Here is a 17,541-nt window from a genome sequence, read left to right on the forward strand (position 1 = left end):
AACGCCGACAACGAGGCCGGATTTTATGTAGGGGACAGGTAAAAGAAAGTAGTTTATTTTTATGTGTAAAAGTGTTTCTTAAGATGTATTTAATTCACATTTTAAGTTGCGAAACGGCGAATTAGTCCCCGAACAAACCGGCAGTGTATTTGCTGCCGATATGGGGGACTAAATCACCACAATCTCAACGTTCCAAATGGTCCCATTCCAGAAAATCCCACTAGCAAGCTGATTTAAATGGCCATTAATTTACAGGTATTAAACATTAAAATTAATACAGGTTCCTTCCATTTGGCCTATAAACCCATGACAATGAGATTTAAAAATTATGTTATATTATGAATTCTTGTGTGAATGTTATTTGGACACTTAGGCTATTTAAAAATGTTAATCTATTCTTAAGAAATGGATAGATGTTTAGATCTAGTAATTTAATTTTGTCATTAGCTACAATTAGGTAACTAACTAACTATATGCTTTAATTTCATCAAAGTAAGATTGTTTCATATTTGTTTCAGAATGCTTCAATCTATAATAACTGAAAATCTCTTTCAGTTCTCTTAAATTTTAAGAAAGTTATGGGCTTTTAAATGTTCTCGATCACAGCTTTTGTGTTAAGTCAATGAAAAAACAATAGGGAACAAGATGCCAATTTCCGAGTATGAAAATGGCCATAACTTTTTTAATACTGAAGATATGAAAGTGAATTAGGTGTCAAATTATTCTTTTTATGCTTTATCTGATGGGATAAATTAAAGACGATTTTTAAAATCTCAAGATTTTGTTACATTGCTACATAAGCGCAACGAGATTTGGTATGCAGCTTCCATCCGATGTCATAACATAAATAGCTAATAAAATTTAGATTTAGATACCCCGAGAACATGGATTGTAAAAAGAACATTACAACAGTAAAATAGTCAAAACAGTTCAACAGACTAAAGTGCAGATGTGTCTGTGCGACGTGACCATCCGAGGGAGACAGTCCAGGGGGGATGGGGGGCACACAGCAGGGCCGGTTCAGAGCCGCTATAGCTCTGGGAATGAAGCTGTTCCTGAGTCTGGAGGTTCGGGCGTAGAAGGCCTTGTAACGTCTGCCGGAGGGAAGTAGTTCGAACAGTCCATTACAAGGGTGTGAGGAGTCTTTATGGATGCTGACGGCCTTCCTGAGGCACCGTGTGTGGTAGATGCCCTCCAAGGCTAGTAGCTGTGTCCCAATAATCTTCTGCGCTCTGTGGACGACGCGCTGAAGAGCTCTCCTCTCCGCCTCCGTGCAGCTGAGATACCACACAGCGATGCCATACGTTAATATGCTCTCTGTGGTGCAGCGGTAGAAGGTTGTCAGCAGCTGTTGGGGCAGGCCAGTCTCTTTTAATGTCCTCAGGAAGAACGGTCGTTGCTGTGCCTTCTTGACCAGCGCAGTTCCTTGAATATTATTAAAGGGTCCACTTCATCAGTTGGAAGAGTGGATTCCCCGTTCCCTAAAAAATGAGGAAATCTCTGATGTCCTAGTTTGGAAGATGAATGAACTTTGTTGCCTTCCCTCACAGTGGAAACGTTGATTCCGCTGTGTGGGGATGTTTATGTTAAACTCTATCGTGTATTGTGTTCTTTTTTATCCGTATGGCTGTATGGTAACTCAAATCTCACTGTACCAGTTGGTGCATGTGACAATAAATGTAACTTGAACACCTCATCTTGGGCGCAGATGGAGGAATTGGCAGTAGGGGATAGAGTCTTTGCAGGAAGCAGGGTGGAACGAAGTGTAGTCTAGATAGCTGTGGGAGTCAGTAGGTTTATAATAGATGTCAGTCGATAGTCTATTTCCTGTGATGGAGACGGTGAGATCAAGAAACGGAGATGGTCCAAGTGAATTTGAGTGCAAGATGGAAATTAGTCGTAAAGTTAATATCACTAGCTACTTATGTTTTTTAATGGGTTTGTCGACCATATTCATCATGGACTACATTGAAATCAGAATTGATCTGGGATTAAATGTTCCATGAGGCAGCGTTCCAGGATTCTGAGAGGCAGGAAATTGTGCAGCGGGTTCGGACTTCAATAAACCCTTGTTTTTAAATCTGAAAGTTTCATGGATTACAGGAACAGTGATAGCTCTTCACGATCCTGGTCAATTTAATTTAGAGATACAGCGTGCAAACCGGCCCACAGTCCCACCGAGTCGTTGCTGACCATTGAACACACCTGCACCAGGTCTATTCCACACACGAGGGACAGTTTACAGAAGACAATTCACCTACAAACCCGCACGTCTTTGGAATGGGGGAAGAAACTAGAGCACCCAGAGAAAAGCCACTCAGTCACAGGGAGAACGTACAAACTCTTTACAGCCAGCACCCGTAGTCAGGATCGAACCCGGATGTCTGAAGTTGTAAGGCAGCAACTCTACTGATGTTGCTAGTTTGGTGCCCTAGATTGTTAACGCAGTCAGTGTGGAGCAAGAAAGCCAGAGCCAGTGAGGCATCAGCCGCTTGCAAACTCGAGTTTGCTTCAATCATGTTTCCAACAGCAGTTGGTCATTGATTTGCTTTCCTTTTTCCTGCAGAAATCTTCAGGAGCTTCTCAATTATGAGGGTGATGACTTGGAGGAGATATTCTGCATGGATTTCACAGTAAGTCACGGTTGCCTTTCTCTTAAGCTTGTTCTGATCTTTGTCCCTCTGCTCTGACTGGAGCTCAGGTCCCGATACCCTAGCCCCAGCTCAGTAAATTCTCCCATTTTAGGTAGCGCCCATTCCCTTTTCCCCCACCCTGGTGCACAAACTCATATCTCCCACCATCCCACCCCATTTTCACTTCATTCCCCTGTCCCCTTCCTTCAATATCGCTCCCTCTGGCTCTTCATTTCACTCCTCCTCTTCTTTCCTTATCTGACAATTTTTTGTCTCCTTTTCATCTCCAGCCTTGGTCCACTCATCTGCCAATCACTCTCTCCCCCCCCCATCACCTGTATCCACCTATCACTTGCCAGGCTTTGTCCCATCCCTACCACTTTTCCAGCTTTTTCTCCCATATCCAGCAGTCTGAAGAAGAGTCTCGACCCAAAACATTACCTATCCATTACTGACCCGCTGAGTTACTCCAGCACTTTGTTGGGTTTTATTTTGGTAAACTATTATCTGCAGTTTCATGTGCCTTCATTCAGTCTTCATAGATATCATAGTGGGAGTGTCATTCTGCACTAGAGGAGACATGGAAGTGACTGAAGGGCACTCTACAATCCAGGACATACCCTTCCCATAGACCTCAGCACCAAATACCATTATCCATCCCAACTGAAACTTCACCTATTCGTGTTCTCCAGAGATGCTACCTGACCTACTTTGTGTCTTTTTTTGTAAACCAGCAGCTGCAGTTCCTTGTTTCTCCAATTTTTAATTTTATCTAGTTAACCAAGCCAGACCCACACCCACTGAACTAATGGCTCTGCAAGGAATATGATGCGTTTTCATACAAACTTAGTAACTATCTGAGTAATTAAGTTGCTTGCTGTCATTTCCAAAAATGTGCATTAAAAAAAATCTGTTGGCATCTTCTCCTGTCTCATGTTGAATTTATCTTTTAGATTGGGGCAGACATGGCTGATGGATCAATAACCAGACATGAACTCATTCCTAATGGGAAAAATATTCCAGTGCAAAGCCACAACAGGTCAGTTTTTTCAGACTTTAGACTTTAGAGAGATACAACGTGGAAACAGGCCCTTCGGCCCACTGAGTCCGTGCCGACCATCAATCACCCACACATTAGTTCTATCCTACACACCAGGGACAATTTACTGAAGCCAATTAACCTACAGACCTGTATGTCTTTGCTGGGAGAAAACTGGAGCACCTGGAGAAAACCCACACGGTTCATGGGGAGAATGTATAAACTCCGTTCGGACAGCACCCGTAGTCAAGATCACACCCGGGTCTCTGGCGCTGTCAGGCAGCAACTCGACCGCTGTGCCACCGTGCCGCCCTAAGCTCTGTGTTCTACACAAAATTCCAGCATCTATAGTTCCATGCTTTATGCCCCGTAGGTAATTTCCCAATTTGCTATGGTATAGAGTCATACAGCATGGAAACAAGCCTTTCAGCTCAATACGTTCATGCTGATCAAGTTGCCTCCTTAGCTGGACCCATTTGCTTGCTTTTGGCCCATATCTTTCCAAACCATTTCCTGTCCATGTACCATCCAAAGGTCTTTTAAATGTTGTCGTAGTACCTGCCTCAACTACCTTCTCTGGCGGTTTTTCCATATACCCACCATCTAGGCTCTTTAGGGCACTAACTACAGTATCCTGTGCAATGATTATCCCTCAATTAACATCAGGCTATTGCCCCATCATTGGTGTCTTGAGCAGGAGCTGGCTGTATCCAAAATTCCATTTCAAGCAGGGTGCAAGGCCACCAAATTCAAGTGCATTTTCTTACCACTATGAGCAGGGTGCAAGGCCACCGAATTCAAGTGCAGTTTCCTACCATTTCAAGCAGGGTGCAAGGCCACCGAATTCAAGTGCAGTTTCCAACCACTTCAAGCAGGGTGCAAGGCCACCGAATTCAAGTGCAGTTTCATACCACTTCAAGCAGGATGCAAGGCCGCCAAATTCAAGTGCAGTTTCATTCCACTTCAAGCAGGGTGCAAGGCCACTAAATTCAAATGCAGCTTCATACCATTTCATGCAGGGTAAAACCACCATAAAACCACACAAAACACCAAACTTACAGTTCAGTAGACATTCAGTGTGTTCAGTTGATTCACAACTCAGACAGTCGTGACCTCTCCCTCCCCCATCATGCAGAGACTGAGCCACACCCACACTTCCAGGTTTTATAACCCCTCCCCCTCCCACCGGAAAAGGTGTGGCTTTCATGGCGTGATTGACAGGAGAGAGATTCTCAACATTTTTTAAACACTAATAACACTTTTATTTTTAATTGATGGGAAGAATTTTCTGCACCTGCACAGCGGAGGGGAACTGAGTAAGATGGCCAAAAATCACAGCCATAAGTGGTAGCGTTTTATCTAAAATCAATATACAATGCAAACAGGAAATCAGTGCATTTGCAGTAGTGCCTTTTAACTTCAAGCCAAAGCACCCAAGCCGCCATTTGCAGTAAGTAGTACCTTTCAACTTCACGCCAAAGCACCCAAGCCACCATTTGCAGTAAGTAGTGCCTTTCAACTTCAAGCCAAAGCTCCCAAGCCACCATTTGCAGTAAGTAGTGCCTTTTAACTTAAAGCCAAAGCACCCAAGCCACCATTTGCAGTAAGTAGTGCTTTTCAACTTCAAGCCAAAGCTCCCAAGCCACCATTTGCAGTAAGTAGTGTCTTTCAACTTCAAACCAAAGCTCCCAAACCACCATTTGCAATAAGTAGTGCCTTTCAACTTCAAACCAAAGCTCCCACGCCACCATTTGCAGTAAGTAGTGCCTTTCAATTTCAAACCAAAGTTCTCAAGCCACGATTTGCAGTAAGTAGTGCCTTTCAACTTCAAGCCAATGCACCCAAGCCACCATTTGCAGTAAGTAGTGCCTTTCAACTTCAAGCCAAAGCACCCAAACAACCATTTGCAGGCAGTGCCTTTTTACTTCAAACAAACCATATTTTCATTTTCAGTGTTCAGTTTTCATTTGTTCAGTGTTATTCAGAGCTCAGAGAGACGTGACCCTTGGTTTCATCCCTTGCAGAGACTGAGTGAGGCACACCACTTCCTGGTTTTATAGTCCCTCCCCCTCCCTCCAGCAGGGGCAGCAGAGAGAATGGTGAATTTTTGAAAAACATTAATATCTCTCTGATTTGTCATCGATGGGAAAAGTCATCCGCACCCGCAAGGCGGAGGGGGGCTCTGAGCGAGGTGGCCAAAAATGACGGCTGTAGGTGGTGGCGTTCTGTCGGAAATCGCAGCACAGTGGGCCAAAAGCGGTCAAGATCAGAGTTTTAGTAATATAGATTTGATAGACACTTGGACAGGTACATGGATAGGAAAGGTTTAGAGTAATATGGCAATATGCTTCCTTAGATGGGGCAGCTTGGTCAACATGTTGTCCGAAGGGCTTGTTTCCCAGCTGTATGCTTCTATGACTATTATCTTGCCCTTATAGGCCCGATAGCCAAAGAAGTAATGCGAAAAAAAATGACCACACATTTAGTTCCTGGAAACTGGGATAATCCAGAAGAGTTGATTGTAGGAATGCGCTGGAATCCAATTTATTGATGGCAGTAGTGTTATCATAAAATCGTTGAGAGTCATATAACTACGTAGCGTGGAAACAGGCCTTTCAGCCCAACTGGTCTATGCTAACAAAGGTGATTAACCAAACTAATCCCACTTGCCAGCATCTGACCCACATTCCTTCAAACCGTTCCATCAATATGGATTTGAAGGGTGGAGAAGGTTTCACCTGAATTCACTACTGATTTGTAGATCACTATCTCACATTTATGGCCCCTAATTCTGCACTCCCCACAACAATCAGACTACTGTTATCAGACAGACACAAAAAGCTAGAGTAACTCAGGCAGCATCTCTGGATAGAAGGAATGGGTGTCATTTCGAGTCGAGACACTGCAAAAAGTTGTGAACACTGCCCAGTCTATCACTGGCTCCGACTTCCCCACCATCGAAGGGATTTATCGAAGTTGCTGCCTCAAAAAGGCAGCCAACATCATCACGGACCCACACAATCCTGGCCACGCACTCATTTCACCACTGCCATCGGGAAGAAGGTACAGGAGCCTGAAAACTCTAACATCCAGGTTCAGGAACAGCTTCTTCCCTACAGCCATCGGGCTATTAAACACTACAACCTCAAATAAGCTCTGAAGTTCAATAGACTATTATAGTTATTATTATTGAACTACTATTGTTTGTTTTTTGAGTATGTGTGTGTATGTATATTTGTGTGTGTGTGTGTGTATATATTTATATGTGTGTGTGTGTGTGTGTACTTGTGGGTATGTGTATATATACTGAACTTTTTTTCTCTCGTTTATCATATTGTTTACAGTGTACTATGTGTACATATTCTGTTGTGCTGCAGTAAGTAAGAATGTCCTTGTTCTATCTGGGACACATGACGATAAAACACCCTTGACCCTCTTCAAACCTGAAACGTCACCCATTCCTTCTCTCCAGAGATGCTGCCTGTCCTGCTGAGTCACTCCAGCTTTTTGTGTCTATCTTCAGTTTAAACCAGCATCTGCAGTTCCTTCCTACACATACAGTTATCAGACTACTTCAGTCCTTCCACAGCTAGCCCAATTGTCCAACCTACCTCATTGCGGACATTGCACTTTTCTCTGTAACTGTAATGCTATAAACCTGTAACGATATATTCTGCACTCTGATATCTTTCTCCTTGTTCTACTTGTAGTACGTGTGCATGGCTTCATTGTACAGGGATGTTGTATGATTTGACTAAATAGAATATAAGCAATGTCTTTCCCTGTATCTCAAATATACGAGGTACAGAAGTGTGAAAACACACACCTCCGGATTTAGGGTCAGTTTCATCCCAGCTGTTATCAGGCAACTGAACCATCCTATCACCAACTAGAGAGTAGTCCTGACCTACCATCTACCTCATTGGAGACATACAGACTATTTTCAATCAAACTTTACTGGACTTTATCTTGCACTAAATATTATTCCCTCTATCCTGTATCTGTACACTGTGGATGGCTTGATTGTAATCATATATGATCTTTCCGCTGACTGGATAGCACAAAACAAAAAAGCTTTTCACTGTACCTCAGTACATGTGACAATAAACTATATAAAACTAAAATAATCTAGACAATAGCAATAGTAATTGTCCAGTCTCAAGAAAGGTCTCAACCTGAAATGTCACCTATTCCTTTTCTCCAGAGGTGCTGCCTGACCCGCTGAGTTACTTCAACATTTTGTGTTTATCAATAGGAAACCAACACCAATACCAACCGATACAACTTCAGTTTAATAATCTCTCTCATGGATTTTTCTCTCTCAGGAAGTTATTCGTTGACAAATATGTGGACTACATATTTAACACATCGGTGGAGAAACATTTCCAAGCTTTCTCTGAAGGGTTTCGATATGTTCCTTTGCCAGTTGTAGATTTGTTCCTTCCTGACGAATTGATGGCTCTTCTCCAAGGAAACATGCTGTACGACTGGCCTCAGCTGGAGGAGGTAAGCGATTCATTGATGATACTTTATTGTCACATGTTCCGAGGCACTGTGAAATGCTTTGTTTTGCACGCAACCCTGTAAAATCATACAGCAGACCTTACCCCTTACGATTAAGGTGTAGGCCATTTAGGACTGAGATGAGGAAAAACTTTTTCTCCCAGAGTGTTGTGAATCTGGAATTCTCTGCCACGGAAGGCAGTGGACCCCAATTCACTGGATATTTTTAAGAGAGAGATAGATTTAGCTCTAAGGGCTAACAATCAAGGGATATGGGGAGAAAGTAGGAACGGGGTACTGATACTGGATGATCAGCCATGATCATATTGAATGGTGGTGCTGGCTCGAAGTGCTGAATGGCCTACTCCTGCACCTATTTTCTATGTTTCTCTATGTTTCTAGGCAGTACACAGGTGTCACCACGTTTCAGGCACCGACAAAGTTACAAAGGTTCACCAAACAGCTATCTTCTGCCTGCCGACGCACATGGCTGCAGGAGGTCTCCAGCTGGGTCCCCCCTTCCCCCATCACTCTTGGTGACCATCCGTCGGGTCACACTTCATACTCGCCCCGCACCCCCCCCCCCCCCCTCACCAGGTAGCACTTGGCGTCCCTCCTCAATCTCGACAGCCCTCTCACTCTCGGCGGCACCCCTGTGCGATGATGGTTCTGCTCTGACCACAACTCTGTCTCACAATCAGCTTCAGTTTCATTGCACCTTACCTTAAATGTAACCACTCTGGTTTCAGATGCCTCTAAGATCTAGCTGGAATCTCAGATTATTTCAAAGCAACATTATCAAAAAGGCAAGTTGTCAGAAGTGCTGCGGCACAGTGGCGCAGAGGTAGAGTTGCTGCTTTAAAGCCCCAGAGTCCAAGGTTCGATCCTGACTGTATGACTAAGCGTGGTGGATGCCTGGAACTCACTGCCGGGGGTGGTGGTGGAGGCCTATGTAATAGTGGTGTTTAAAAGACTTTTAGATAGGCACATGGGTATGCAGCGAATGGAGGGATATGGATTATGTGCAGGCAGATAGAAGTTAGTCTTGGCATCATGTTTGACATGGACATTGTGGCCTGCAGGGCTGTACTGTGCAATGTTCTATCCTGATAAAATCCCGACAGCCAGCACATTGGATCTACAGTCTGAAGAAGGGTCCCGACCCAAAATGTCGCCCGTCCATTTCCCTCCACAGATGCTGCCCGACCCGCTGATTTATTTCAGCACTTTGTGCTTTTCTCAAGACTCCAGTATCTGCAGTTCCTCATGTCCCCAAGCTCACAGGACCCGTGGGTGGGGTGGGATTTCCTGCCCTCACAGTGTTACTTGAAGGATGAGGGGTGACCTCATTGAAACTTACCGAATAGTGAAAGGCTTGGACAGAGTGGATGTGGAGAGGATGTTTCCACTAGTGGGAGAGTCCAGGACCAGAGGCCATAGCTTCAGAATAAAAGGAGGTACCTTTAGAAAGGAGATAAGGAGACATTTCTGTCGCCAGAGGGTGATGAATCTGGAATTTATGCCACAGACGGCTGTGGAAGCCAAGTCATTGGGTATTTTTTATTGTGGATTGATAGATTCTTGATTAGTACTGCTGTCAGGGGTTATGGGGAGAAGGCAGGAGAATAGGGGTTTGAGAGGGAATGATAGATCCGCCATGATTGAATGGTGGAGTAGACTTGATGGGCCGAATGGCCTAATTCTGCTCCTATCTATCTTTATTACTAAAAGTCTGATCTTGACCGCTTTTGGCTCGCTGTGGTGTGATTACCGAGAGAACGCCACCACCTACGGCCGTCATTTTTGGCTACCTCGCTTAGAGCACCCCTCCGCCTTCCGGGACCGGAGGATTTTTCCCATCGATGAAAAATCAGAGAGATATTAATGTTTTTTAAAAATTTCCCATTCTCTCTGCTGCCCCCGCTGGCGGCAAGGGGGCAGGACTACAAAACCCGGAAGTGTAGTCCCTCACTCAGTCTCTGCCAGATCCAGGAAGCGAGAGGGTCACGGCTCTCTGAGCTGTGAATTACACTGTAAGGTGGCTGCTGCCCAATTGTTTGCCGCTTCTTTTTAACGAGTTTGTGTTCACAAAATGAATTTTGGTTGTCGGGTGGCTGCAGCCCAATTGCTTGCCTCGCCTTTTTAACAAGTTTGTGTTCACAGAATGAATTTTGGTTGTCAGGTGGCTGCTGCCCAATTGTTTGCCTCGCCTTTTTAACAAGTTTGTGTTCACAAAATGAATTTTGTTTGACGGGTGGCTGCTGCCCAATTGTTTAGGAAAAGGGGAGATGCAACGAGACCTGGGTGTCATGGAACACTAGTCATTGAATGTGGGCATGCAGGTGCAGCAGGCAGTGAAGAAGGCGAATGGTATGTTGGCGTTCATAGCAAGAGGTTTTGAGTTTCGGAGCAGGGAGGTTCTACTACAGTTGTACAGGGTCTTGGTGAGACAACACCTGGAGTATTGCGTACAGTTTTGGTCTCCTAATCTGAGGAAGGACATTCTTGCCATAGAGGGAGCGCAGAGAAGGTTCACCAGACTGATTCCTGGGATGTCAGGACTTTCATATGAAGAAAGACTGGATAGACTTGGCTTGTACTCGCTAGAATTTAGAAGATTGAGAGGGGATCTTATAGAAACATACAAAATTCTTAAGGGGTTGGACAGGCTAGATGCAGGAAGATTGTTCCCGATGTTGGGGAAGTCCAGAACAAAGGGTCACAGTTTAAGGATAAAGGGGAAATCTTTTAGGACTGAGATGAGAAAAACATTTTTTACACAGAGAGTGGTGAATCTCTGGAATTCTCTGCAACAAAATGTAGTTGAGGCCAGTTCATTGGCTATGTTTAAGAGGGAGTTAGATGTGGCCCTTGTGGCTTAGGGGATCAGGGGGTATGGAGAGAGGGCAGGTACAGGATATTGAGTTGGATGATCAGCCATGATCATATTGAATGGCGGTGCAGGCTCAAAGGGCCGAATGGCCTACTCCTGCACCTATTTTCTATGTTTCTATGTATGCTTCTATGTTTGCCTCGCCTTTTTAACGAGTTTGTGTTCACAAAATGAATTTTGGTTGTCGGGTGATTGCTGCCCAATTGTTTGCCTCGCCTTTAAAACAAGTTTGTTTTCACAAAATGAATTTTGGTTGTCGGGTGGCTGCTGCCCAATTGTTTGCCTCGCCTTTTTAACAAGGTTGTGTTCACAAAATGAATTTTGGTTGTCGGGTGGCTGCAGCCAAATTGTTTGCCTTGGCTTGGCTTTTTAAATCGTTGCAACAGTTGGCTGCCAGCCCAAGAATCCATTCGGCCCACAATGTCTATACTAGCCCTCTGGAAACCAGTACCTTCGGCCTGCAACACCCATACTAGCGCAACAGAAAGCCCCCACCCCTCCACTGGCAATATTGGAATTGGTGGAGAGGTGGAATATTGCATTGGTGACCAGCCCTCCCGTGTGATGCTGGGACCCAACGGGTCCCACTTAGTCTAGTAACCTATAAACTTATGAAGTGTTTCTCTGCCCTCTCTGACAGAACGCCAGTTACGGGTCGGGCTACACAAGAATGGATGAAGCCATTGTCCAGTTCTGGCAGATGTTTCATGAGCTAACCCAGGAGGAGAAGAAGCATTTCCTGGGTGAGTCATCCAGCTGGTTTCACTCGTTCAGTCGGGTTTTGGTGAAGCGTACGAAGACCGTTTGGCGGCTCTGGGCCTGTACTTGCTGGGATTTAGAAGGATGAGGGGTGACCACCATCAGGGGTTAAGGGGAGAAGGCAAGTGGATGGGGTAAACCTCTTCTGCATCGTATCCAAAGTCTCCACATCCATCCTCTAGTGGTTGGGGGTGGGAAGCAAAGAGGTAAGTTATAGAATAAGTTAAAGTTTATAAAGGGGATTTACTGTCCAACTCATTCGGTGATGGAAGTTGGTCACATGCTCACCCGTCCACAGTCCCATACTCCCACAGGCTGGTTTCATAAGTTCCTAAATTCATAAGTCATGGGAGCAGAATTATCGAAAGATCGAGTCTACTCTGCCATTCAGTCATGGCTGATCTATCTTTCCCTCTCAACCCTATTCTCCCCATAACATTTGACACCTTTATTAATGCAGGAAAAAAACAGGAGAATGGGGTTGAGAGGGAAAGATAGATCAGCCATGATTGAATGGCATGATTGAATTCTGCTTCCGCTAGAGGAAAGATGTGGAGGCTTCAGAGAAGGTGCAGAATAGGTTTACCATAATGATGCTTGGTTTAGAGGGTATTAGCCACAAGGAGAGGTTGGACAAACTTGGATTTCTTAGTTTTCTTTGGCAAGTGGGAGGTTGAGGGAACACCATATGAGGTATATATTATTAGGAGAGGCATAGATAGGGTAGTCAGTCAGAACCTTTTAGCCCAGGATGGAAAAATCAAATTCTACACAACATGGCCTTAAGGTGGGAGAGGCAAAGTTTAAAGGAGATATACAGGACAGATTTTTTACACAGTGGTAGATTCCTGGAACACGTTGCAGGGGGGGTGGAGGCAGATACAATAGTAGCATTCAAGAGGCTTTTAGATAGACTTATAGATATGCTGGGGATGGAGGGATATGGATAACATGTAGGCAGAGGAATGCATTTTAACAAGGCAACATGTTTGGTTCAGACATTGTGTGCCAAAGGTCCTGTTCCTGTGCTGTAATGTTCTATGTTCACCAACAGTAGCATAGAGCACATGGGTATTTTGCTCTGTTTCTCTGTAATAGTGAATAGTGTAAGAGGAGCGGTACAGTGGCACAGCAGATAGAGCCACTGCCTCACAGCCGCACAGACCCGGGTTCCACCCTGACCTCAGGTGCTGGCTGTGCGAAGTTTGGAAACCTGAATGGAAACCTCTGGAGACTTTGCGCCCCACCCAAGGTTTCCGTGCGGTTCCCGGAGGTTGCCGGAGGTTGCGGGTAGTGGAAGCAGGTAGGGAGACTGACAAAAACCTTTGGGAACCGCACGGAAACCTTGGGTGGGGCGCAAAGTCTCCAGAGGTTTCCGTTCAGGTTTCCTAAGTGGGACAGGGGCAGAAGGCAGCAACTCTACTGCTGTGCCACTGCCGCCCAAAATGTTTATTACGAAGCTTGCAATTGCTGACATATTGAGTTGTTGATTTCTGTTTTGTCACTGCTCCCAGCCTTCCTCACAGGTTGTGACAAGGTTCCCATTGGAGGCATGGGCAAGTTCAGGATCGTCATTCGGGAGGATTTCAGACCTGATCCGGATTTGTACTTCCCGACTGCTCACACCTGCTACCAAATGCTGGATCTGCCCCGGTACAGCAGTGCGGAGATCCTGAGGGAGCGGTTCCTCCGAGCGATTGGATGCAGTCGGGGGTTCGGGATTGCCTAGTGGCTGAAATCATCTGCTGCTCCTGAGCGTCTCTGAGCGAGTGGAAATCATGTTGCACGTGCCCAATGGTTCAGTGGTTTCTTTATTATCACGTGTAGCAAGGTACAGTGAGAAGACAGTCTCAGCAAGACCCAGGCAGAGATGAGGAGGCACCAGGCCATTCGGCCCACCATGTCTGCGCTGAACACAATGTCAATTTCCCAGCCACCAGTGCAAAGCACCACACAACGTGCTGGAGTAACTCAGAGGGTCAGGCAGCATCCGTGGCAACATGGGTGGGTGTTGTTTTCGTTCGGGTCGGGAAGGATCCTGAGGTACTCCAGCATTTTGTGTCTTGTTTGTTTGTAAACCAGCAACTGGAGTTCCTCATAATGACAGGTAGATCTGTTATCATAAGTGTTTCCATTAACACAGATTGGATGTCACACAACTGTTGCATTGGGGAACATCCCTTTTATTACTTTTATAACCTTTTATTGGTTATAATAGCATTTCGATCAGGAACTAGAAAACTGCTTAAATGTAACTTTGAAAATTGCTAAGCATTAAAAAACCTGTCCTAGAGTCATAGAATGATACAGTGTGGAAACTGGCCCATTAGCCCAACTTGCCCACACCGTCCCAGCTACACTAGTCCCACCTGTCTGCGCTTGGTCCATATCCTTCCAAACTTGTCCTATCTCTTTCCCAGAGTAGGGGAATCGAGAACCAGAGGACAGAGGTTTAAGGTGAAGGGGGAAAGATTTTATAGGAGTCTGAGAGGTAACTTTTTTACACAAAGGGTGGTAGTTGTATGAAACGAGCTGCCTGAGGAGGTAGTTGAGGCAAGGACTATTGCAACATTTAAAAAGCAATTAGACAGGTACAAGGATAGGACAGGTTTATAGGGATATGGGCCAAACGCAAGCAGGTGGGACTAGTGTAAATGGGACATGTCGGTCAGTGTGGGCAAGTTGGGCCGAAGGGCTTGTTGCCACAATGTAATAAAATGTGTTAAGAATTCATCAATCCCGTCCGTTAGGAATTCTTAACAATTGCACATGAAACGACAGAAATTAACGACAAATAGTTCTGCAATAATACATGTTTCCATAAAGCTCATTGGATACAACGTGATTTATGAACTAGAAACAGTATTTTTATTAGGCGGGCAAATTGGTTATAATGCCATTTCAATCAGGAACTGGAGAACTAATAAAAAGTGACTTTGGAAATTGACAATCAGGAAAAAAACTTGTCTTGGTGGTTGGGGTTGGGGGGGGGGGAGTAAAAACTGTTTCCATGTAACCACCCCGTGGTAATCAGACATAATTGTCTCTGAAGAACACAGTCTGTCAGTTTCACCGCTGGTGATCATTGAAACTATCAAGCAGTCACTCTAGTGACGTGCAATGAAAGTCTATTAAACAATGTAACACATAGACTTGAGGATTTTTAGTTTGTACAAAAATAAACTTGTAGCTAGTGAAAACGCCTTTGGTTTGAAAGTCCAGCAGGGAAAATAACTTGTTACAGCAAGTCTAAAACTCTCAGCCCCAAAACACTTTTTTACATTGACAGAATTATTGTTAAACTGCAATTAGTCTCAGCGGTTTCTTCAAAATGTATCTATTGCATTATAGCAATACCACCTGTATTTTGTCAAAAAACTCTGGAATGAATTTCAGTTAGAGTAAAAGAGTCAAGAGTGTTTTATTGTCATGTGTCCCAGATAGGACAATGAAATTCTTACTTGCTGCAGCACAACAGAATATGTAAACATAGTACATAACGGGAGAAAAAAAGTTCAGTGTGTATATAAACACATGCACACATACTCAATAAATAAACAAATATAGTGCAATAATAATAATAGTCTGTTGCAGTTCAGAGAGGATTTGTTGTAGTGTTTAATAGCCTGATGGCTGTGGGGAAGGAGCTGCTCCTGAACCTGGACGTTACAGTTTTCAGGCTCCTGTACCTTCTTCCCAATGGCAATGGTGAAATGAGTGTGTGGCCAGAATGGTGTGGGTCTTTAATGATGTTGGGCACCTTTTTGAGGCAGCGACTTCGATAAATCCCTTCGATGGTGGGGAGGTCAGAGCCGGTGATGGACTGGTCAGTGGTCACAACTTTTTGCAGTCTTATCCGTTCCTGGGCATTCAAGTTGCCGAACCAGGCCACGATGCAACCGTGCTGTCGCTGTCGTGCGCTGGGGTAGCAGGACGAAGGCCGCGGACGCCAACAGTACTGTGCACCTGTAGAAGTTCAAGAGAGTCCTCCTTGACTTACCGACTCTCCGTAATCTTCTCAGGAAGTAGAGGCGCTGATGTACCTTCTTTATAAGAAACACTGAGCAGCCAACTTAACCAGATAACAAAAGTGTAAAACCACAGTCTGTAGTATATTCAAAACCAAGTCCATAGAAGATCATAGTTGCGGAGGCTATTGTTCAGGAGACTGATGGTTGATTGGAAGAAACTGCTCTTGAATCCGGAGGTTTTCAGGCTCCTGTACCTTCTTCCTGATGGGAGCAGCAAGATGAGAGCGTGGCCAGGGTGGTGTGGGTTTTTAACTATATTGGTTGCCTTTTTCAGGCAGAACTTCCGATAGATCACTTTGATGGTGGGGAGGTCAGTAGATACGATGGACGGGCAGTGTCCACCACTTTCAGGGGTCTTCTTCATTCCTGAGGGTTTGAGTTCACGCACTAGGCCATGATGCCAAGTCTTTACCAGTCGGGGAAGGAAGCGATTTCTGGGTCTTAACGTGCATTAATGCAATAACACAATAAATTAACAATCGGTAATATAACCAGTTCATACTTCTTCAAAACCAAAGTCCGTAGTGCAACCAAAACAATCTGCCTCAATTACCTGCTCTGGCATTCCATATACCCATCACCATTCGTGAAAAGGTTACCCCTCAGGTCCACATTAAATCTTTCCCCTCTCACCTAGTTCTTGATTTCCCTACCCTGGGTAAAATTCTCTGTGCATTCACCCTATCAATTCCACTCATGATTTTATACACCTCTATAAGATCACCCCTCATTCTCCTGCTCTCCAAGGGATAAAGTCATAGCCTGCCCAATGTCCCCCCTGTAGCTCAAGCCCTCCGATCCTGGCAACATCTTCGTAAATTTCTGCACTCTTTCCAGCTCAATGGCACCTTCCTATAGTAAGGCGACCAAAACAACACAAAACTGCACAGGCAGCACAGTGATGCAGAATGGAATCAGCAAATAGCCACCACCAAGTCTGTGCTAAACACTACCGAGGCAGCTGCTTGAAAGAGTTCCTCAATGAAGCAATTCTCTCCCTGACCTTTCCTCCCTGTCAACGTTCCCTTTTCTTGTGCAGTTATTCAATTCCCTTGCGAGAATCATATCTTTAATAAGAAGCTTCTCGAAGGTAGACAGTCAGAACCTTATTCCCAGGGTGAAAATATCAAAGACTAGAGGGCATAGCTTTAAGTTGAGAGGGGTAAAGTTTAGAGGAGATGTGCGATGAAAGTTTGTTTCTAAGTTGAGAGGGTGGTGAGTGCATGGAACGTGCTACCAGGTGGTGGAGGCAGATACGCTAATGGTGTTTAAAGGATAGGCAACATTTCGGGTCAGGATCTTCCTGAGGAGGCTCCGCTCTTTCAACGTCTGCTGTAAGATGCTGCAGATGTTCTACCAATCAGTGGCGAGCACCTTCTTCGCTGTCGTGCGCCTGGGTAGCAGGACGAAGGCCGCGGACGCCAACAGAATTAACAAGTTAATCAGGAAGCCTGGCTCCATCCAGGGGGTGGAGTTATATTCTCTGGAGATGGTCTTGGAATGGAGGATGCTTCTCAAACTGTGGAGCATCTTGGACAATACAGCTCACCCCCTCCATGACACACTGGTCAATCTGAGGAGCACCTTCAGCAACAGACTGGATCCACCAAGATGCAACACAGAACGCCACAGGAGATCCTTCTTCCCTGTGGCTATCAAACTGTACAACTCCTCCCCTTCTGT

At 44.9% G+C, this 17,541-nt stretch overlaps 1 protein-coding gene across 1 annotated transcript in view; it reads left to right on the plus strand.

The window, feature by feature from the left end:
- Positions 1 to 14,214, plus strand: part of LOC116979175 (probable E3 ubiquitin-protein ligase HERC4) — a 75,443-nt gene extending 61,229 nt beyond the window's left edge. The window contains exons 16-20 of the mRNA XM_033030752.1: positions 2,567 to 2,633; positions 3,587 to 3,672; positions 7,998 to 8,178; positions 11,709 to 11,811; positions 13,342 to 14,214. Coding sequence (XP_032886643.1) covers positions 2,567 to 2,633; positions 3,587 to 3,672; positions 7,998 to 8,178; positions 11,709 to 11,811; positions 13,342 to 13,556 — 652 coding nt within the window. The 3' untranslated portion in view covers positions 13,557 to 14,214. The remainder of the gene's footprint in view (positions 1 to 2,566; positions 2,634 to 3,586; positions 3,673 to 7,997; positions 8,179 to 11,708; positions 11,812 to 13,341) is intronic.
- Positions 14,215 to 17,541: the final 3,327 nt, after the last annotated feature.

Source organism: Amblyraja radiata, chromosome 1 (assembly GCF_010909765.2).
Source record: "Amblyraja radiata isolate CabotCenter1 chromosome 1, sAmbRad1.1.pri, whole genome shotgun sequence".
NCBI classification, from domain to species: domain Eukaryota; kingdom Metazoa; phylum Chordata; class Chondrichthyes; order Rajiformes; family Rajidae; genus Amblyraja; species Amblyraja radiata.